Here is a 23,906-nt window from a genome sequence, read left to right as displayed (position 1 = left end):
ATATTGAACTTTATTATCATATGGTCAGACCATAGGATTGGGTAGAGTCCATTGCCTTAATGTTATCCATTAATTCAGAGGTATGTGTATCTTGCCGCAATTCCATGTGATAATTAAAATCTCCTATTAACAAAAAATGTTTACATGCTAAAACATACGGGGTCAAAATTTCCAATAGCTGAGTCGCAAAGTGGGTTTTATTTTCAGGTGGTCTATAGACAAGTGCTCCTTTCCAGGATTCTCTGTTATTTAGGTCTAGGGAAAAGATCAGGAATTCACCCCATTCAGTGATTTGCGTGTCAATGGCCAGAAGTTTTTGGATGACTTATAGACTATTGCTGTACCTCCTCCCCTCTTAGCCGTCCTATCTAATCTTAGAGTGCTGTAACCCGTAGGTAGAGCTATTGCTAAATCCGGGCAGGATGTTTCTTGGAGCCAGGTCTCCGTGATGAAAAAGAGATCTGGTGATTCCTTGTCCAGTAGGGCCCATATTTCAAGAGCGTTCTTAGGGTGGGAACGCACATTTCCATACAAACATATAAGGTGGCTAGGCAGGGGCAACGGTGCATGCAGCGGAAGGTCTCTATTGCTGGAGGTATGGGGAGTGTTAAGAGAAAGAAGCTCTGATCGAGAGTATTTATTAATGGCAATTGGGTGTTTTTACCACACGAAGGGGGACTGGCGGCGGTCTGGCGCAGACGGGCCTGACTCTGGCACGACTCCGGCGTGTCCGCTGCGCGCTCCGCCTTCTATGTGGGTTTATATCCGTCCCAGCAGCACCACTAGACCGCCGCCTACCTGGAAACAGACTTTCCCTCTACTTCGATCGGGATAATTAACCCGCGGTGGAACGGGGAAATGCCGGGGCGGGGCTCAGCGTGCAACCGGCAGATAGCAAATAGCAGCAATAACAGTGATTAAAAATACCACGACGGCGCAAAATGAAAATTAAATGTTAAAAAGCTATTAAATCAGCTTTTGAGTGTCAACAGCTAGCGCTAGGTACAAATCAGGCACTCTAATACCCCAGTCGCGTCCGCTGCGCGCTCCGCCTTCTATGTGGGTTTATATCCTTCCAGCAGCACCACTAGACCGCCGCCTACCCGGAAACACTTTCCCTCTACTTCGATCGGGATAATTAACCCGCGGTGGGCGGTGGAACTGGGAAATGCCGGGGTGGGGCTCAGCGTGCAACCGGCAGATAGCAGCAAATAGCAGCAATAACAGTGATTAAAAATACCAAGACGGCGCAAAATGAAAATTAAATGTTAAAAAGCTATTAAATCAGCTTTTGAGTGTCAACGGCTAGCGCTAGGTACAAATCAGGCACTCTCATACCCCAGTCGCGTCCAATAAGCATACTATAAGTTGCACAAAAACAATTCTGCCCTAGGGACCTCACGAACCATATGCTAAGTAAGTGGTATAAGAACCACTTCAGGAAAGGTGAATAGGTCTAGGGCCTAGAGAATCGCTGGGGCTACACTGAAAAACCAAAGGTTAGGAAGTAGGAGTCCCACAGGATGCGTGTGCAGTGTCTAAACACACATGCAAGTTACCATAGACTTTCAATGGGAACGTAAATGTTACAAAGTAGTTAATTTCGGACACTTCCGGATGGACTACAAGGAAACCCAGTTAAATTAGGACACTTGGATAGTTGTTACCCACAGGATCACCCGAGTACTTGAGTTACCTCACCCAGGGAAGCCGGGTGCATAGGTGTTCTTTCGTGTTGGGTTTCGTCGTCGAATCCTATGGAGAGCTGCAAAAAGATGCTGCAGGCGACCAGGAGGAAGATGTCCGGATGGATCCAAGGGTGGATCGGAGCAGTGAAGAACCTGAAAGTAGAGGGGACAGAGTCTGGGTCACTAGCCAGTGACCAGGAAGGAACCAGGCGATGTCGAGATGCGATCAGGTAAAGATGTGAAGCTTGTCTCTGCAGCCACGTGGACCTGGAGGCGTCAACGATGACCAGGAGCTGGATAAGGACTGTCCCACGAAGGATCTAGCTGTTGGCGGTGTCGGCATCCGGATCGGAGTCAACAAGCCTAGGCAAAGGCAATCCACACAGGGAAGGAAGATCAGCTTCTTGTTCAGACCAGCAAGGTCTGAGGAGCATCCCCTTTACAGGAAAGCAGGTGCAAGCCCAGAGCAATCAGGCAAGCAGCGTTATTTCAATAGGATGTCTTCAGGAGGGCTACTAGCCAACGGGCTAGCAACCGCGAAGACGCGTCGAGGAGAAACGCAGGCACAGGCCCCACGCGGCACTCGTGGAGTGTGGAGGGCTGAGCTTCAGGGCACTTACTGCTCGGGGTTGGGGCTTCTCAAACCCCAATGCACAACTTCGAGGACGCCTCAGAAGCTGCACAGTTAGCAAAAAGCAGGTACTGCAGGTTGTCCGGTCCCACGGGTCTCCGCTTTGCTGTGGATGTGGGTCGGACTCGGAGAAGTCTGGAAGTTCAGAGGCTGCGTCGCTAAGTCTTCGGGTTCCGGCGGGAGCGTCTTCAAAGCAAACCGGCAAGTTACTGGTGGTGCCTGTTTCCACAAGGGAGATGTCTTCAGTCTTCCAGTCAAAATGGAACGTCGAAGGTCCAAGAGTTCATTTCAGAGTTTCTTTCCAGGATAATCTAATGTCTCTAGACACAGCTCCTAACTTTATACTAATCTAAGGGGCTGGATTACCTGCTAGGTCCCTCCTATGGGTGGAACCTGAGAATGGGGTAGTTACACCCCTTTCTCTTTGTCATGTTTCGCGCCAGAGCTGGGGCTGGAGTGCCCCAGCAACTGGTTTGAACCTGGCTATGCATGGAGCACATTGTGTGCCCCAGGCAGTGTCTCATTTCTTTCAATCCACCCTGGCCCAACACACTATAGTCTGTCTGGGGAGGTGCTCGCACCTCCCAAGGCAGGAAACCTATTGTCCAGGTCTCCCCTGCCGGAGTTTCGTCCAGCAGCAGGAGGTCAGACTCGTGTCTGTGGCAGCAGCATCCATTTTGTGATGCTGAGGCTCAGTTTAACTTTAACCGGTTAAAGCTACAACTACATCTCTTCTCCCTCTAGAAGGGTGGAATGCTACCCCCGCCGCCAGGACTGGCGGGGGGTGAGGGGCGGGGTATAGTATTCCAAAGCGTATGACACCTTACACGACATGTTTTGATAAAGCCAAACCAAAGTTAGCATTAACCGCGAGGATTATAATGCACTTAAGAGTATATGGTAGGGCTATATCATAGAACAGCTATAAGGACATGGTTCCGAAAGCTGCAGACAGGCTCAGCTCATGCTAGAGCACCATCTCCCATAAACCCAAGCACTCTGCCTTCAGGATTGTCAAGACCTGCCATAGGAGTGACTTTTAGGTATATATGTGTCTATATATATGGGTAGATCTATGAATACTATATCTAAGCAAGGGGTGATTACACCACCTTGCCCAAGCTGAGTGTTCAGCCTGTGGTGTCAGTTTGGATTGCCAGCCAGGGGTGGCATAATACATGCTGCAACCCCTGGTAGGCCTTGGATGCACCTATGCCCTGGGTACCTATGGTACACTATACAGGGGCTCACAAGGTGACACAAAACCCAATTGGATATGTACCTAAAGTACATGGAGTCCATTTTACAGTGAGAGCATTGGCCTGGGGCCCTGATTAGCAGGATCCCATGCCAACTAAGTCAAAAAGCATTTGCAATGCAATAGGTCTCGCATTATGAAAGTTTGAGTTATTGGTCTTGTAAATTATAATTTTTTTATTTATTTGTTGGTTTTGAAAATAGCTCAGTTAATAGCTTTGTCATTTACAATGCCAATAGTTATAACTTTCGCAAATGTGACACCTATAGCATTTGTAATGCAACTTGTTTTATATTTACGTGACTTAGATGTTACAAATAACAATGGCTTTTAATTTTTTAAAATAATTAATACTTAAATAAGTGATTCTAATTTATAATGACAATAGCTTAAACTTTTGTAAATAACTTTTGTGAAGATTATGTTCAGTGTATTTTATTGTGATGAAAATCCAAGAACATAAGTGAAAATCCAAGGACATAAGTGAAATATTAACATCTTTTTGTGACATTTGTAATAAAGTTTGAAACATTGAGAGAACATATTTGAACCAGTTGTTGTTGAATGGTTGCAGAGATTTATGCTGTGATGGCGCGGAGTGATGCAGGGGTTACGCTGAGTGATGCAGGGGTTACGCTGAGTGATGCAGGTGTTGCGCTGAGTGATGCAGGGGTTGCGCTGAGTGATGCAGGGGTTGCGCTGAGTGATGCAGGGGTTGCGCTGAGTGATGCAGGGGTTGCGCTGAGGGATGCTGGGGTTGCAAGGGGGAAAAAACGAGTCTAACAGAGGGCAGAAGGGCACAAAAAGCGAGTAACAGGGGCAGAAGGGCACAAAAAACGAGTCTAGCAGGGGCAGAAGGGCACAAAAAACGAGTCTAATAGGGGCAGAAAAACGAGTCTAACGGGCAGAAAGGCAGAAAAACAAGGGGAAAACGAGTAATAGGGGCAGAAAGGCACAAAAACGAGTCTAACAGGGGCAGAAAGGCACAAAAAGCGAGTCTAACAGAGGGCAGAAGGGCAGAAAAACAAGGGGAAAAACTAGTCTAATAGGGGTAGAAAGGCACAAAAAACGAGTCTAACAGAGGGCAAAAGGACACAAAAAACAAGTCTAATAGGGGCAGAAGGGCAGAAAAACAAGGGAAACGAGCCATGGGCGCCAGTGTTAAAAGTGTACGCCCGTGTTTTAAAAGTGAAAGCGCCAACATTAAGCTTGGTACCGGGGGAGAGAGGGGCGTAATTAAATGAGCAAATAAAACAAGCGCACACATTAGAGACTGGGTAACAAACTACCATAGTGTAACAACGCAGGAGGGGCGCTGGGCGAGCAACAGCAGAGTGGGTAAGAGGGAGAGGGAGGGGGTACACCAGTAAAACAGCCAAGTGGGAGAGGGACAGTGCAAGCAGCGACACACGACGAAGAGTAGCTACAGACATATATATAAATTACACAGTAACGCCAAATCGGAAGAAAGAAACATGCTGGCATGCTGCTGCTTTACAAAGTTATATTTTTAATAAAGAAATGGTTTGGCAAGCCGCGCTAGAAGTAAGAAGTGCGGCTGCCAAAATGCTGCATGTCATTGAGCCACACATAACAAAACAACACAACATAGTGAAATAAGTGAAATAAAGCACGGCATCCGTCTACATAAAAAGTATGTGTGTGGTGGCCCGTGGTAAACAAATAGAAAAATACCTTTTGTCGGTCGCCTGCGAGCGTTGTTGGACATAGAGCATAATCGTGTGTCTTGGTGCACCCCTCTTGTGCCCCTGTGTTTTGAGTTCCGTCTGCCCCCTTAACAAACAAGCAAAATAGCAGTGGTGGGGTTCTTTGAGCAGTGTGAGAGTGGAGATCTGAAGGAGCCAGTGCTGTCCCTGCTTCTTGTCCCAGGATCTTAAAACGAGCCATGGGCGCCAGTGTTAAACGTGTGCGCCCGTGTTTTAAAAGTGAAAGCGCCAACATTAAGCTTGGTACTTGGGGAGAGAGGGGCGTAATTAAATGACGCTGCAAGTTCACGGGCCTTCGAACGCCGGATATAAACAAACCTGTACATCAACAGTGCGCATAGAAAGCGGACTGCGAAATAATAGATATGGTTGTAGCAATGAAATGGCTAGCGGGTGGAAACTGTGACATAATGATGCAGAGTGTGAGAATAAAAGGTTCCGAAATCAGAGGGGAGTAACCAAAAAGGAAACAGTTGATGGAAACCGGCAAATGACCAAAACTAGCCAAATGCGAGCTTTGCATTATCACAAGATGGTGGGGATGGAAGCCTATCTAAACAAGCGCACGCATTTAAAAGAAGTATTTAAATGCGGGATGGCGGGGAGGGGGGTGTGGGCGAGCCGCGCGGATCCCTTTGAAGTGAAGCTCGCGGCCGTGAAAGTGAAAGCAGGGATGTTAATTATAGGGGAGGAGAAGTGAGGCCGAGCACTCTGGGGAAGCAACAGATGGCTTTGATGTGGACGCGCTTTCCGCTCGACTAGTTCCCAGGAACTGTCCAAAATCCGTGATGGTTTCAGGCCTTGGATTGCCTACTATAATTCTCGATAACAAGCACTGCTAAAAGCAATGCTTTAAAGTCGAGACCTAAAAACCAGCTAAACACTAGGCAAAAAGTTGGGGTAACCATATAGTCAGATATCCACCTTCCTACACTTAGGCTCCAAAAACAATCATTATATCAACCAAGGAGGTGCTGTTCCTACCAAGATGTGAAAGGTAACCGAAAAAGGGGGAGGACGAATCTCAAAAACAAGGGAACAAAAGGGAATCCTATGGATTATTTCCTGTTGCCCTCACACATCCCTAGGGATGTCCTGCTTCATTGGGCATTGCTCCTCGTCGGGCTGGTGCTGCAATGCCCTCCAGGCCCAACGGGGGGTCGCTTTAGCGGAGATCTTTTGTAGTTTATGCCGTATGATGAGGGGTGTAAGTGTGAGGGTGTCTTGAAAGTATGGGGTGGTAGTATGTAAGGGAGGTGAAAACTGTTTAGAAGATACCAAATAAATATTTTAATGTGATGGTTCTCCTGGCAGGAATAAAAGACCAAAATATGGTTGGGGCTACAGTAGGGTTGTATATACTATGTTTTTGTTAACTCTGCCATTGTTTACTTTTTTAGACTCCTGTTCAAATAAAAGAATTTGGCGCAGTGACCAAAGTAGATTTCTCACCAGTTGCTCCATACAACTATGCTGTGACCGCTTCAACCAGAGTAAGTTGAAAAGGTGATGTTATTTCGATTGGGTTTCTTCTAGACCATAATCTAAAACTGCTTTTCTTTGTGCAGGTTCATATCTATGGCCGATATTCTCAGGAGCCGATCAAAACATTCTCCCGCTTTAAAGACACTGCATATTGTGGCGCATACAGGTGTGATGGCCAGCTGCTTGTGGCTGGTAGCGAAGATGGAGTGGTTCGGCTTTTTGACATGAATGGAAAAGCAGCACTGAGACAATTTGACGGTCATACAAAGTAAGAAAGTCTTGGGCTGTTGAGCCTTTCCTTGTTACTTTTTTCTTGTTTGTTTTTCAATTACAGATGTGCTGTGCCTGAAGTTGATCTGTTTTTGTTAGCCATTCGCTATTGTATTAATTGTCCATTATATCTGATAGAGACATCTAGCCGCAGATTCCTTATCTTTGAATTTCCCAGGTTTCAGACTGGATCCGGAAGATTTTTCTTTGAGCGAACCCCGCTCGCGCCGGTAGGTGGCATCAGTCCGCTCCACTTGACTTCGTCCTGACATCCGCGTCACTTATATAGGACCACCACGCATGCTGACGTCAGTTCTTTGTTTCCGCCACAGCCAGCCAAGCTCCATGAATAGAGCTACCCTCAGCCACTCTCGGTCAGGCTTTTTTTGATGTTTTGTTGACCCTTTTTTGGTGTGTAGGTTTTTTCTCATGTTAAAGAAGACTAATGGTTTCAAGCCGTGCGGCGCCTGTCACCAAAATGTCGATGATGGACCCACACCTGGTTTGTCTCTGGTGCCTGGAGTGCGACTATGACTCGAAGTCATGCCCGAGTGCCGGACTATCGCTCTGAAAGCTTTAAGGAAGCAGTCCCTAAAGCTGATTGCAGTCCAGCGCTTGGCACCGCGTCGTTCTCCCCAGAGGTCTCATTCACGGTCCCTGGTGAGAGGAAGGTCCGGGCACCGCTCCTGGAGTCCCAAGTCTTAGTCCTTCCACTTGAAGATATCGACTCAGGTAAGAAGCAAACGGAACATAAGAAGTTGAAACGTGCTTCGACCTCTCCCCATCCGTCGTCCGACGTGATGAAGAAGTCTCGGCACTCTAGGCCACGTTTCTTGGAACTTGCGCCTGGATCAGCTCCGTGCTTCCCAGCCTTTCCGTGAGCTGGAGCAGCGACCTTCACCTAGCTTAAGGAATTTTATGATGCCAAGTGGCTCATGTGGGGGCGACCTGACCCTACTGGCGTGCCTTTGGGGCCCCGGAGGCTCAGAGGGAATTCCAGTGGGTCCGGCGCCGATGGCCCAGAACCCATGGATCCGGGTCGAAGCTAGTCTCACCACTGCAGCCTTACCTGGTGGCAGTCCCGACGCTGAGCCTCCGGACAGTGCCATGCCCATTTTTATCCTTGACGACCTGGTGCCACATTGGTGCCTTCCGGCAATATAACCTTAGGTTCTAGGTTGCTTCCTCAGTCTTGTTCTGAAGGGTTAAGAACGGAGAAAGATTGAGGGGTGGGGGGGTGTTGCTGGACTCTTTACAAGAACAGCCTTATCAAGAAATGTGAGGAAGCCGGTGAGTGAAGTGGATACCTTTTCAGATTCTGGCCTTTCTCCCCATAATGTGGCAAGGCTACAGAGGAGGGAGCATCATGCACTATGGCGGTGCGAACGGCAGCTGTGGGAAAGTGCCGCTTTTGCATAGCGAGCCCAACACTTTTTGCATGGTTTTGATTTAGTTTTAAATGTGCACAAGATTTCTGTCAATCGGGTCTTCTGTGCCAGTGCTTCTTCCCTAAAAACAAATCCCCAAGTGGTTCTTCTACCCCCTGTAAGTCTCTAGGAAATGGTACCCTGGGTACGTGGGGCCTGGGAGCTGAAGAGGGTCCCCTGGGACCCTACCACTGCTTTGCATCTTGCATGCCCCTGTGAGGGAGAAAACAACAGTCAACTTGGCACCCTGCCTGGGTGCCATGCCAACCAGCACTGCCTGGAGACCTAGTAAGTCACCCCTCTGTCAGGCCTCAAGGCCCAAAGGCAGGGTGCACAATACCACAGGTGAGGGCACACCTTCATGAGCAGATATGCCCCTACAATATTGGGGTCCATTTCCTAATATTGTAAGTGCTAAGGAAGTCATAGAGAGTACATGGGCTGGGAAGGAAGACAACGAGGCCCGTGACGGGTGTTTGGCAACCTGTTCTGCAACCCCAAATGCTGTCTCTGCTGATGAGGGAAACGGTCCCGAAACACGAGCTAGGCACGTGTCTAGAGATATCGAAATACAAGTACTTACTTGCACCGATTGTGGTGAAAAATCTTTGAAATTTGAACTTTGAATCGTTCCTGACTACACTTGAACTGCACAGACCAGGATGCAGTGGGGCGATACGGCGGAAGAGGTCAGTGGTGTGCTCCCAACTCCGGAATCCCCTTTAATGGCTCCCTGTAGCCATAATAGCTGACGAGCTAGTTGGAGATGCACCTGCGCGCCAGAGGGGCAACGAGGCCCGTGACGGGTGTTTGGCAACCTGTTCTGCAACCCCAAATGCTGTCTCTGCTGATGAGGGAAACGGTCCCGAAACACGAGCTAGGCTCGTGTCTAGAGATATCGAAATACAAGTACTTACTTGCTCCGATTGTGGTGAAAAACCTTTGAAATTTGAACTTTGAACCGTTCCTGACTACACTTGAACTGCACAGACCAGGATGCAGTGGGGCGATACGGCGGAAGAGGTCAGTGGTGTGCTCCCAACTCCGGAATCCCCTTTAATGGCTCCCTGTAGCCATAATAGCTGACGAGCTAGTTGGAGATGCACCTGAGCGCCAGAGGGGCAACGAGGCCCGTGACGGGTGTTTGGCAACCTGTTCTGCAACCCCAAATGCTGTCTCTGCTGATGAGGGAAACGGTCCCGAAACACGAGCTAGGCTCGTGTCTAGAGATATCGAAATACAAGTACTTACTTGCACCGATTGTGGTGAAAAACCTTTGAAATTTGAACTTTGAACCGTTCCTGACTACACTTGAACTGCATAGACCAGGATGCAGTGGGGCGATACGGCGGAAGAGGTCAGTGGTGTGCTCCCAACTCCGGAATCCAGGTTTGCCGGGGTGACCTCCTCGTGGCGGTGCAGAGTGGGGCAGATTCGCGGTTTCCGACTGCTGCCAGAGGTTGCAGTTAAACAAATACTGTGTTCACGGGAGAAGCAGTCTTTGGTAGTGAAGGCAGGCAGGTCCTCCGGGGTTTTTGAGGTTGCTGGCTGCAGCACATCTGGGATTTAGCAGGAGCAGGTTCGAGGGGGAGACGGGCCGTTAGGGCTGGGGCCAAGTCAGTGGGTGTCTTCCTCTTGTTAGCTGTTGCACGGCTGTTCAATCCTTCTTTTTTTTTTCTTGTTTCTTGTCTGGACCTGAGATAGAAAGGTTCAGGGGGCCCCTAAATATTAGATTTAGGGGCGTTATGGGTAGGTAAAAGGCAGGGACCAATGTGTCCCTTCCCTGGGGTGGGTACACCCCCTATTATGCCACCATCCAGTGGGAGGAGGGCATGTGTCCCTGGTTGGCTATGTGCCCCCATCATCTTCAAGATGGCGTGGATTGAGAGTTGTTTGCCCTCGCCTCCCCTACCTGAGGGGTGGAGTTGGCAGAGGTGGGCACACCTCTCTTACTCACTTGTTTTTCCAGCCGGTTCTCCTGCCCAAAGTAGAGGTCAGAACTAGTGGGGATCAGTTGCTGGAAGTAGCAATTGTTCTGGGGAAGCTCACAAAGGCGGCAAGCCTTTGAAGCTCCCCCTTCGTGAATCCTGCCCATCCTGGGAGAGGAGGCTTTGCACCTTGTCCCAGGATGTGCATTGTTTCAGGCCCCAGAGAGCATAAGGCTCTCGACCCTGGGGTCCAGAAACATGCCTGGTGGTGGCAGCTGACAGCAGACACTCAGCCTGGACACTAGTGGTGGGTTAGTTTTCAGGGGGCATCTCTAAGATGCCCTGTGTGTGCATTTTACATAAATCCCACACTGGCATCAGTGTGGGTTTAATGTGCTGAAAAGTGAGATACCAAACTTCTCAGTTTTCAGTGTAACCACCATGGTGCTGTGGAGTTCATAATGACAAACTCCCAGCACCATATACTCTTAATGGCGTCTCCTACCCAATCTGCATCCAACGCCTATGGCCCGAGTAGGAGTGTCTCACCTGTGCAGTGTAGTCTCCGCAGTGAGCCTGATCTCATGTTCAGTGTTGGTTGACATCTTCTGCCCTCCACGACTGCACCTGCAGTGTGAATCCAGAGGCTCCCCATGGCCTTGGTGAGCTGAACTGACTGTACCCCTACGACCCCCTACATCTCTCCTTACCTCTGCTGTCGTTGGTCTCCACCCATCAACATCCGGTGCCACAGCTGCAGCCTCTTTGCTTAAACAAGAATCCTCATGAAAAAGCATTGGGTGCCGACGTTGAATTTGCACCCGGCAGCCCCTGTGCGCTGGTGGTGTATGTTTGGTGCTGCTTTGAGGCCCGTCGTGTTTAACCTAACCCCAAGCTTTGTTCCTGCAACCCATCTACTTACTTGCAAGCAGCGTGGCTCCAGGCACCCCTTGTCTCTATTGGAAAGCACTGGGTCGAACTCCGAGTTTGACCTTTGCACCCAGCTATCCCTGTGCAGCTGGTGGTGCAGTTTTGCTACTTACGTGACCCCTGGCCCATGATGACTTTTGGCTCAGAAGATTGGGATTCTAAGTTTCATACTTACCTGTTTAACCACAATAATGTTTTCCCTATAGGATACCATTGGACTGTGTTGAAAAGTTTCGATTTTTCAAAGTGAAAAGTATTTTTAATTAAAAACGTACTTGTCTGATTATGAAGACCTTGGTCTTAATATAAAATGCAAACAAAGCATAATTTTCTAAAATTGGTCTGAATCTCCTTCTTGAGTTGTGCACCCATCAGGGGGTTGGAATTTAATAAAATATCCACTTGTCTATGGGCAAGGTTGCTTCATAAATCTACTTGTCCTGTAACAAAATCCACTTGCTCCTTTGGTGCCATGTAGTGCAGCAAACAATTATGGTAGCAATCTCATTTTATAAGACCTCTGATATAGCCTTTCTAATTATGCCCGGGCTCATACCATAGTAGTGTTTGAATACTTGCAATCTCCTTATGTTGCCACGTTTCCTCAGATCTACATACTGGGGCTGATGGTAGTGGTAAGCAATAGTTTCTTCCCATTAGAGTCTGGGCAAACCTACTAACTTGTTTTAACGGTTTTCGACAACTCTTCTCTAATCTTTTCCGATACTGAGAAATGTTAGAAATTTGCTCTGGACAATGGCAAACGTAAACCTTCTTCCAGAGTTGGGTTAAATGATTGGAGGGAAAGTAAACTCAAACACTCAGATTTTCGCATGAGCAAATCTACACATACAGATTTGCTCATGCTAAATGCAGTTCACAGATATTTTCGAGGAGTATTATTTCTTGGCCTACTTCTGTAATTTCTTGGGAATTCATGAAAGACATATAGCTGCACTTAATACAAGGATATATACCATGGGTGCACTTCTGAGACTTTCTTTATTAATTGGGCCCCTATTTTGGTCTGCCGTTGACCGTGACCTTTTCTGTTTATTAAACTCCTGTCTCTCTCTCTTCGTATCGGCTGGCTTCACTGTGAGTGACAGCATTCTGCTCTTTCACAACGAGCACACAAAGTAGTTTTGTTCGGTGCCAGTAACTACTGTGGCAGTGTGTGCTTTTTGAGATCATTTTTTTAAACTTTTGCCAAAGTTTGTTGTAATGGTGAGGGTCTGTCAGCTCCCACACCAATAAGGGTTTACAAACACCATGCTGCACATTGACAAAACTACTAGGCTGACCACCAATTTCAGACCCACTGGCTTTGCCAATGTTGGTTTATTTTTGTTTCTCATAATCTTATTGAAACTGGTTACACTGATTTTCCATTATGAATATTTTTGGAAAATACTGGCATTCATCAACACATGTTACTAAATGATACTACAAAGAAATGGTACCTGATATTTTATGAACGTTTTATTTCCAAAGCAAAGAGTCCTCAATCTTGCTTTGAAGCTTCTGCAAATATTTGCATCAAATCTGAGAGCATTATGCATAGCCTCTTATTAATAAACTTGTGTACGCATTTTTATACTGGAGTCAGAGCTTACAACATTTACTTAGTGTGAGAAAGTGGCTCTATATATACTGGACTAGAATGAAGTACAGTGTGTAGAATCCACCAACCCCAGAGGTATAACAGAGGTTAAAGTCAGAACTGATTTTAATCTCCAAAGTGGTAGCTTGGTCGAGCAGTAAGGCAGTACCAGAGGACAGTCTAAAGCATTTATTGTACACACTCAGTCAGCAAAAGGTTTCACACACTCAAGAACTGAACTCCATGCCAAATGATAATATATCCTCAGATGTAATTGTTTTATTTTTAGAACCAACAGTTATAAAAATATACTTTTCAGGTTATGAGTACTCTCATGTAATTACTTTGCCAAGGAGCAATACAATTTGTGCACACATAGGTTACAGTATTGGAAGTAAGCAACACAATCTTAAAACATTCTTTACCATTGAGTTCAATGGGATTTCCACATAGGAGTACAGGTGATTACTTTATGGATTACTTTTGAAGTTCCAGGACTAGGCCTAGTGTCCAGTCCTGGGGTCTAAGCTGAAACCAAATTAGCAAAAACGTTTTAGTTACTGTAGTGAATTTTCATGAATATAAAGCGGTTTTAAAAGTTCACACTTAGAAACTTTTCCAAGGTAAATCTGACAATGTTATTCAATGGGAGGAAATTCAGGTTGCAGGTAAAGTACGATCGCGTTACTTTTGTAACCCAGCACTGGTCTCCTAGGGCCAGCACTGGGGGCTTAACTCAAAACAGGTAAGTAATTGCGTTTCAGTATTTCGTATGATTTTTAAGGAATATTTTCAGTTTTCAAAAGTAGACACTTAGAAGAAATTTCAGAGAAAAGCAGACAATGGGTTCCTATGGAGAAAATACAGATTACCAGTAAATATGGTAAGGATTACTTTAGCGATTCAGTACTGGGCTACAAGGTACAGTACTGGCTTCTCCCCTGATCACAGGTGAGTATTTCGGAATTCGGACTTTGGCTGATTTTATAGGAATATTTTCAGTTTTCAAATCTTCACACTTAGAAAATTTTCGAGTCAAAATGGGCCAATGTTATCCAATGGCAGGTAAGTGAATTACCGGTTTCCAGGTGAGTACTTGGTTGATGAAGTTATAGTTCTGGGTATAGACTCCGGGGTCCCCCAGGGTCAGGTGAGTACAGTTAGTTCAGTCCCAGCTGCAGAGGGGCGGCCGGGTGCAGAGGTAGTTAGGCCCAATGTTATCCAATGAGGGAAAGGGGGCTAGCTAGCAGGCCACCGGGCTGTGGGAGCTGAGCTCCTGGTATCTTGCTCAGGGCAAAGGGGGGAGTAGGAGAGGACAAAGAGGTCCCAGCCAGCGGCACTCGGGCGGCTGGGTGCAGGGTGCTTTTGAGCCGTCGGGCGCTCAATGTTATCCAATGGGAAAGGTCAAAAGGGAACAAAGGCTGCAGGCTCGGGGACGGAGAGTCTCCAGGGGCGACCAGCACTTCGAGAGGTAAGTTGGGATGTTGAAGCACTGGTAGGTACCCCAAAGGTAGGCACAGGGGGCAGTAGGGCGCCGGGTGCAGGGGTGTCTTTAGAGGACGGAAAAGCTTACCCTCGGCTGGTTGCCGTAGGAGGGGCCCCTGGTTCTGAGTCTGAAGGGGTCGTCTGGTTCATCGAGTAGGGTCTTTGGGCACCGGATTTCGGGTCCCCGTCGCCGGGGGGACGTCCTCGTGGTCTTGGTTCGGGTTGGCCCAGCCCGGGCTCGGCTGGTGCAGAGTGGGCTGGTCCGGAGCTTCCTGGTTGGCACCAGGTGAGTTGTTGCAGCAGAGCCTCTGCTGATGGAAGTTCCAATCGTCCAGGGGGTCCAGGTAGGCAGGTCCTCGGGGTCCCAAGTTGGCTGTCCGCGGGGGTCGCCAGATTTAGGCAGGAGCAGGTTCCAGGAGCAACAGGCCTGTAGGGCTGGGGCCACGTCAGTTGATGTTGTGCTGTTGTTAGCAGCTGCGCGGCGGGTCGTCATCTTCCTGGTCTTCTTTCTTCTTCTTGTTATCGGAATCTGAGGAAGGGAGGTTCAGGGAGCCCCTAAATGCTAAATTTAGGGGCGTTACAGGTAGGGCTAGGGCAGGGACCAATGGGTCCCTGTCCTCGGGTGAGTACACCCCTTGGCCTACTCCTCTCCTGTGGGAGGGGGCCAGGAGCCTAGCTGGGATTGGGCAGGGCTCCCCATCTTCAAGAAGCCTGGGGTCGTGCTTCACCTCGCCTCCTCCACCTGAGGGGTGGAGTTAGCACAGGTTGGCACACCCCCCTTCCTGACGTGGTTTTTCCCGCCACTCTTCCCGCCAGAGTAGAGGTAAGCCACCCCTCTAGCTGGGTGCACTGTACCAGTGGTGAGGGTACAGGTGCATGAGTCCTGTACCCCATACAGTGTCTAAGTCAATTCGTAGACCTTGTAAGTGCAGTAATGCCATAAATAGTATATGGTGCTGGGAGTTTGTCATTGTGAACTCCACAGCACAATAATGGCTTTACTGGAAACTGGGAGGTTTGCTATCCTCCTTCTCAGCACATTAAACCCACACTGATACCAGTGTGGGATTTAATGAAAAATGCACTCAAAAGGCAGCTTAAGGATGCCCCCTGAAAAACTAGATAACTCTAGGGTCCTGGGTGAGTAGCTGCTCACCAACTGCCACCACCAGACATGTTTCTGGACCTCTGGGTAAAGAGCCTACCGCTCTCGTCGTCCTGAAACAATGCACATCCTGGGATGAGGTGCCACGCCTCCTCCCCCAGGATGGGCAAGGTTCACAAAGGGGCAGCTTCAAAGGCTTGCAGCCTTTGCGAGCTATCCCAGCCATTTGCTGCTTACGGCAACTGGCCCCCACAGGTTCTGACCCCCACTTTGGGTGGGAGAATCAGCAGGAAAACCAAGTTAAGAGAGGTGTGACAATCATATCCAAACCCACCCCTCAGGTGGGGGAGGCGATGTGAAGCACAAGTCTCAGTCCCCGCCATCTTGCAGCTGGGGGGACCCAGCCAACCAGAGTGAGACTTGTGCCCCCCACTGGAGGGTGGAATATTAGGGGGTGTACCCACCCCAATGAAAGGACCCATTGGTCCCGACTTGTACCTACCTGTAACACCCCTAAATCTAGTATTTAGGGGCAACCATGAACCTTGCCACCTCAGACAAGAAGAGAGAAGTCGGTCCTTCTCTCTTCTCGTCTGAGGCGGCAAGCAGTGCTGAACTAAGAGGAGGACACCCACTGACTACCGGCCTGTCCCAACCTCGAAACTGTTCCAGCGAAATCCCGGCGCGTTCTGCAGCCAGCAGCCCCCAAGAACCTGGAGGACCTGCCCTGCCTTTCCAAGCCAAGACTTTGTCTCCTACCGGATTTGCTCACCCACAGACTCTGGTTCCGGCCAAATCTGCAAGCCTGCACCCGACGCCCATGGCACGAGTTTGAGTGGCCCAATACCACAAGGAGGTCTCTCTGGTGATCCTGACCTGTGATCCCTGACCTGCCTCAAGTCTCCAAATGATGCCTGAAATCCCTTTCTTGAGGACCCCCCGACCGTGACCGCCACCAGAGCCGGTAAGAAAAACCTGACACATAAAGACAACCCCTGCACCCGACGTCCCACGGCCGTAGGTGGCCCAACCGACAATGTCCCAGCATCCCACCTTAACTCTCCAACCGGTGGTCGACTCCAGAAGATCTTTGCAACCGGAGAATCCTCATTGAAATCAACAGGGCACCCAACTCCAAAACAGCACCCTGCACTTAGCTGCCACTGTGGGTGCACCCTGTGTGCTAACTCGAATCCCTCTTTGCCCTGAGCCTAACACCAGGAGATTTTCTCCCACAACCTTGTGGCCTGCTCGTGAGCAGCCACCAATCGGAGGCACACTGTGCCCCTTTGGATAACATTGGGCCTCAGCCCTCTGCCCCTGGTCGCCCTAGTGCCGCTGAGGATGCTTTGAGAGTGCATCCTCGACCCTGGGGAAGCCCTGGTTCTCTCCCCTGAAACCAAACTCCCACAACCAAGTACTTACCTGCAAACCGATAAATTAATTTCCTCCCATAGAATTGCATTGGTTGCTTTTCTGTGAAAAATCTTCTTAGTGTTGAGTTGGTTTGTATAAAACCTTGAAAAACTGCAAATGTACAAAAAACGTGAATTACTTAAGTTTTGTTTAGGAAATTTCTCAGTGTGATAACTAGGCATATCACACTGATTAGCAAAAGTAACTTATAAAGTAATCCAAGAAGTAACTTGTAAAGTTATCTACAAAGTAACTGAAATTATTGACTTACCTGTAAATCAACCAACTGCTTTTGAACCTGTATTCAACTGTAATTTACTGCATAAGTATTGCAAAGTATTACTTCACTTCCCTGCACCAGGCATGGCTTGGGTTTAGAAATAAAATAACAAAATAATATTTTTATACAAACAAAATTGGTTCAGTCTTTGAGCGTGTGACATCATTTATTGCATGAGTGTGTACAATAAATGCTTAACACTTCCTTCTGATAAAGCCTTACTGCTCGCCCACGCTACCACAAATCGAAAGTAAGGTATTATCTACTTTTACCTCTGCCTACCTTTAGGGTTTCACAGGACTCTGTGCACACTATACCTAAGGCTCCCTGTTTTCCATTTTTACGGATTTTTACAGTTAAATACAGACAGAAAACATGTTTTCTGTCTGCATTTATTTTTAAAAGTGGATAAACACAGAAAATTGCGCTCCTTTTTAAGTAACTCTCCATGCTGTCTTTGATGAATTATAGTCCAGCAGCTGAGAATATGGACAGCATGGGAAATTAAAAATCAGGATGAAATTTCTTTAAATAATGACATATATCAACATACATTAATGGTATAATGCTAGTATTTACCAGTGGGTGTATTGGTATGTAATATTTGACAGCTTAAATAGCTAAAACACAACAGACATCAAATTATGAGTGCACATCTATCAGTTAAAGAAATATGGAAATGTACAGTTTTAGAACTTCATTTATACGCAAAACACAAAATAAATATGAATAAATGCAGACGGAACTGTTGAAAAATAAATACCATAAAACCGGGAGCCCTAACTATACCTTACTTTGGTATAGTATATACAGAGCCATCTTCCTGCAGGTATCCCGAGGTTCCCCAACTCCGATCAGGCTGCCCCTTCGGGAGGATCTTCTGTCGTAGCAGATGGGGAGGGTCCTTCACCCGAACCGGTCAACTCTACTACTTCTTGTGTGGAGATTGAGCGGCTGCAGTTAATAGAATTCGACCTTCCTCCCGAATTCTGTAACGTTATTTTGCAACCAGGCTTCTTTCCACCAAGACTGTGTACGCCTGCCTGTGGCACAAGTTTGTAAAATATTGTACAGAAAATGTCTATTGATCCTCTTTCAGATTCCCTTTCCTATGTTTTGTTTTTTATGTTAACATTTCCCAGCAGAGCTCTGCATTGGGCACTCTCAAAGGTTAAATTTCGGAACCGGTCTGCCTTCCTGAGGGTACATGACCAACCCTCAATATTCAAATCCCTCATTGTAAATAGATTCCTCAAACTACTTGCACATATGTTCCCACCTTCTTTCATAATGCCTCAATGGGACCTTAATTTGGTTCTCACCTTTCTAATGTGCACTCTATTTGAACCTCTGCACAATTGCCCCCTCCTGTTTCTTACTGTCTAAACACTTTTTTGTGGGAATTGCGTCTGCCAAGAGTTTGAGTGAATTGCAGGTTGTCATCCAATCCTTCTTACCTGACCATCTTTCCTGATAAGTTGGTGCTTCACACTAGGGCCTCTTTCTTACCAAACGTTGTAACACTATTCCATGTAAGGCAGTCGGTCACCTCCTCACCCTCACACACCCTCACTCTCACACACCCTCACCCCCCTCATACCCCCTCATCCTCACACACAAACCCTCACCCCCTCACCCTCACACCTCCTCACCCACCCTCACCACTCGCCCACCCTTTCACCCTCACACAACCTTTCACCCTCATACCCCCCGACCCTCACACTCCCTCCCCCTCGCACCCCCTCACTCACACCCCCTCACCCTCACACCCCCTCACCCTTGCACCCCCTCACCCTCCCTCCCCACCCTCACTCACCCGCACTCTTACACCCTCACTCGCACTCTTACACCCTCACACCCTCCCTCACCCCCACTCACCCGCACTCACCCTCACACACACCCTCACCAGCATAGCATAACACAGCACAGCACAGCAGAACACAGCACAGCACAGCCTAACAAAGCATAGGATAGCAAAGCAAAACATAGCATAGGATAGCAAAGCAAAACCTAGCAAAACATAGCATAGTATAGCAAAGCAAAACATAGCATAGGATAGCAAAGCAAAACATAGCATAGGATAGCAAAGCAAAACATAGCAAAACATAGCATAGGATAGTGTAGTGTTCTGGCATCCTGTTTATGCTTTGCATGTTATCTCCCTCTCTACCCTAGCTTGTGGAATGTTGCTGCTATGATGCTTTGTAGAATGTTGGGGCTCTGTGGGCTGTAGATGACAGTTGGCATTGGGCTGAGCATCATGCTAGATGTTCCTGGTGGGGTGTTATTACCATCTTAACTACTTGACAACTAATAAACATCTCTACTTCATCATCTGTGTGGACTTCATCACTACAATATTATTGGCGACGATCCTGTTAAAAGAACCTACTTCTGCTACCTCTACTTGGATTTACAAACAAAAGGAAACCTTTACATTACTTTTAAAAAGCTAAAGGCACAGCTTACAGCAACTAGAGATGGCGCAGTTTTCAACAAGATGTCACAACAAGCGTGACCTACATGAATCAAATGAAGAAACTAAGGAACATAAGGAGCCAAAAACCAAGGAGCCACTAAGGGAACATCAGCACGCTTTAAAGCCCCACCAGTGTCCTTCAGATCGGACAGCCCTGCTCAAGCGTGTTATGCGTGGCTCACCTGGACATTCAACAAGAGTAAGCACGTTTTTGTTCCTTGTTTGTGTCTGCTGTAATAAAAACCTATGCAAGGACATTTTTGAAGAGATGTTCTGCGTCAGCTGATGCGTGCTATTCAGTGTTATTTAAATGCTTTGAAGCTGATGTTTGTTGCTATGTCTAGCGACAGCACGTTTGAAACTGCGCACCTGCCAAATGGAATATAAATGTCGGTCTGATCTTCGTTTTTAAAAGGCCTGCATGTTATTAACTGTGCAATGATAAGTGCGCCATAGATGTCAGCTGTATATTCGAGGAAATCTGACAGTTGTGTATTCGAGGAAGTGGTTTACTAGTTAGAAACATCGCTTTTGGGACTGTCTGTATTCAAGCTGTTTAAAAGCTGTTATCAGTTAAAATGAAAAGAAAACTGCGTGCCTTTCACAGCTGTTCAAGACTATCGCCTCACTTTGTGATCAAGCGTTTGGGAGGTGTAATTAACGAGGCACTGTTAATGGTACATATCTAAGTGCTGCACACATTTGTTTTGCAAGGAAACCATTAATTTGAACAGCGCATTTCAACCAACAACTTTTTATTTAAAGCATTGCGCGAGGAGCGCGGAAAGCCTACCTTCGCCTCAGCCTCTTGTGACGCAGTCTTTCTCATTATACAGCACTAACGTCCTAAGCTGCGGAAGCATTACCAGAACCACCCGGCCTTACCTCAAAAGACATGCCACCATCTTGGAAAGTCACGTCCTCCCTACAATCGGAGAATGAGGAAATGCTTGCTGTTCACGTTTTTTTTTGTCCATAAAGTTAAATTAAAGAAAAAACATCCCACGGTTGACAATGGAAAAGCATCTCCCTTTTGTTTAACCGGATGAAATTACATTAAGGAATCTTTTAAAATGTTCATTGTTCTTTGACTGACATCGTGTGTTTTTATTATTCTGTCAATGACTGTTCCGGTGTTCTTTTACAGTCTGCGTTCTGCAATGTGCCAATTTGCAAAATTTCTTTTTCATCGAAGAGTCTTTTAGTCTTCAGTTTAAGTCTTCGGTATTTTTAAAGAGGAAACGTTTCTTTTAAAAGCTGGTGTTGCAACGCGATTAGTTCACAATTCAAAAAAAGGTTACACTGCCATCTAGCGTTTTATTTTGGCAATGGTGCATCTTATTGCATTTATGTAATGTTTTCTCTTGAAGAATGTTACATTTTAGTATATCTCGTTTTTTTTTTGTTTTTTTCTCAGGCACACCTTTGTCATGTTGTTAATACAAACTTTAACATAGGCAAAATGTTTTACTTCACAGTTTTGGGAAAAATGTTTACGCTTTAAGTGTAGTTTGCTAACCTTTGCACTGGCATGTGTTTTTTTTTTGGTAAGAGTGGGTTTTTAGTCCCATGATCCTTAGGGGTGGGTTTTAAGTCCCATATCCTATTTCTATTGTTGGTGTTTTACTGGGTTTCAAACCTATTTCTCGTTTGACTCACTTGTATGTTTTTAGGGGGTTTGAGTCCCACCTATGCATGTAGTTTTGCGTGTATGTAGTTTGGGGGTTTCAGTCCCACCTACGTGTCTGGTATTGGGGGTATTAGTCCCACCTGTCTTGGGGGTGTTAGTCCCACCTGGGTTTAGGGGGTGTCAGTCCCACCTGGTAAGGGAGTGTTTGTCCCACCTATGTTTCTATTTTTTTGGTCTAAGTCCCACTTTCTCAGCGCTAAGGGGTTTACCTAGGTTTAGGGGGTGTCAGTCCCACCTGTTTTGGGGGTGTTAGTCCCACCTAGGTTTCTAATTTTTGGTTTTAGTCCCTTTTTAGGTCTCGCTAGACCTATTGCTGCCAAGTTCCTTGTCAAGCGACCTAGATCTGGCCACGAGCGCCGATTACACATCGTGACCGCGCATGCCCCGCCCCCCCAGCCGTGCACATCTTTTGCTCCACATTCCACATTCACAGGGCAGCCTCTCACAATCACGCACGCACACAGCCACACATGCGCACACACATGTTGACACACACACACACACACGCTGACTGACACACACACACACACACACACAGCCCCCACCCTGCCCCCCACCCACTCACCTGGCTCTTTCTGCGTGTCCCTCTCCCTCTGCAGCGGGTCAGTGTAGGCAGCAGGCAGCCTCGGAGATCGGCGTGTCTCCTCCGGCGATCCGATGTGCACTCTCACGGCGACGTGCGCTCCCACTGCTTTCGTGCCCGGCTTGTGGTAAACCTGCTCGTGTTCGCGCATGCACTGCTCCGCCCCGGCTGCAGAGCTGCGCGAGCGAGCACGTGGTTTTATTGTTGTTGTTTATTGACACGGGCTGTAACCTAAGCTTCTTATGTTCATCTGAGCGCGCGTGCAGCGCCGAGAAGCCCGCCCGCCGGCCGGCACACAACCTTGACACAAGGCCCTGGTCGCATATTGTTTGGCTGTAAATTATGACAACTTAGGACCGAGTCACGAAACAAGGCGAAAATGAGTGAACAGGCAGTAAACGGATGGGATAGGCGTGTGCGTGACACTTTTCCACATGCAAACATTAAATATTTTTTTCTCCAAGTTAGACCGTGCAGGACTGTAAACAGTCTGTGCACGGAGGACGGGTCTCTCCGGTTTCCGGACATGGAGGAGCGGGGCTGGCCTGCAGGCGGTCCCGCGCTGGTGAGGCGGGCCCGGCCTGATCCCTCATCGCTCTCAGCAGCCTCCTGCGCACACGCTGAGGGAGACGGGTGCATCGGAGCCGGTCGGACCTGGGAAGCTTCCAGCAGGTAGTGAGAGCCTAGGGAGGAGGGCGGGGCCACGGGAGGCTCCAGGGAGCAGTGGCGGAGGGGCAACAGAAACATCCAGATTCCTGCAGCACTTATTCGTGTTATTTATCACTGCAGTATAGCTCCTGAAAGTGTGTGTGAGTGTTGTGGCTAGCGCAGTCTCAGCGCTTGGACTCCAGCAGCCCTCCGCCTCCATCCTTCTGACTGGACGTTTCCTCCTGGTGCACACATCTTGCACTGTACATCTATGTATTGTATTGCAATTGTTATATAGTGCTTACTATCCGTATGTGGGGTTCCGAAGCACTTGCTAACATGAGTAGCACGCTACACCGTCTGCGGTGGGTGATTGGAAGGGTCGTGTCTTTGTTGTGATCCCTTGTGCATTTAGCACAGTGTGAGATGAAAAAGTGTGAGACTAGTGCACCGGTTCTAGAAACCTTGCAGCCTTGAGCAGCTCTGCAAGTTCCTTTATGACAGAACTCTTTAAACTGTGCTTTCAAAGAATGCCTTTTAGTAATGGGTAATCAGGCTGTACCTAGTGAAAACATTTTAATAAGTCCAGTAAAAGGACACATTCCCATTAGTGGAGGAAACAAAAGTGTGAATGGCCGACTGCATCCCAATTATGACTCTTATTTTACTAAAGATGTATGGGGGCTCGTTTTCTTTGCTTCATTAGGTCTGATGGCGCCCTTATTGCAGAGAGGCTGCAGCGTGTGGGAGATCCTTTCTTTAGGTCGAGCCTGAGGCATGCAGTAGTGGAGTACGGAATAGAAGCCCTTCCAACTCTCCGCCCATGTTTGTAATTGGCTTGCGTCATTGTCCTTCGTAAACGCTGGCTTCCAATTCATTATTAGGCTTATTAGTCCCTCCTTGGTACCGCCTAGTCTGTATTTGTAACCTCCCATAACAGGACCTTTTACTGGTGTTGTTACCTGGTCTGCTTTATAAGTTGGTGAGCACTATTTTATTTAATGCTCTTCCCCTATTGCACCCACTACCTCGCAGCATGCTGCCCGCTTTTATTTTAATGTTTACTAAAGGCGGTCCACTTTAACTATAGCAGTCGTGTTTCTTTCCTTCTTTCGTTTAGCAGCGCAGTCCGCATTTATTGGGCAATCGTATTTATTTAAGCAGTGCAGTCTGCATTTAGCGACTGCGCTTATTTATTTATCTTAGCAGCGCGGTCCCTATTTAGCGTCCGCACTTATTTATTTAATTTGTTTACTGACACCCATGCAGCGCT

The 23,906-nt window shown here is 47.5% G+C and overlaps 1 protein-coding gene across 3 annotated transcripts in view; it reads left to right on the top strand.

Moving 5' to 3' along the window:
- UTP15 (UTP15 small subunit processome component) overlaps window positions 1-23,906 on the top strand; it is a 226,069-nt gene that overhangs the window by 27,554 nt on the left and 174,609 nt on the right. For all 3 annotated transcript variants that reach the window (XM_086960791.1, XM_086960792.1, XM_086960790.1), the window contains exons 3-4: window positions 6,705-6,797; window positions 6,873-7,057. In XM_086960791.1, the coding sequence (XP_086816917.1) occupies window positions 6,705-6,797; window positions 6,873-7,057 (278 nt within the window). The remainder of the gene's footprint in view (window positions 1-6,704; window positions 6,798-6,872; window positions 7,058-23,906) is intronic.

Source organism: Lissotriton vulgaris, chromosome 3_1 (assembly GCF_964263255.1).
Source record: "Lissotriton vulgaris chromosome 3_1, aLisVul1.2, whole genome shotgun sequence".
NCBI classification, from domain to species: domain Eukaryota; kingdom Metazoa; phylum Chordata; class Amphibia; order Caudata; family Salamandridae; genus Lissotriton; species Lissotriton vulgaris.
This window is presented reverse-complemented; position numbering and strand designations above follow the sequence as displayed.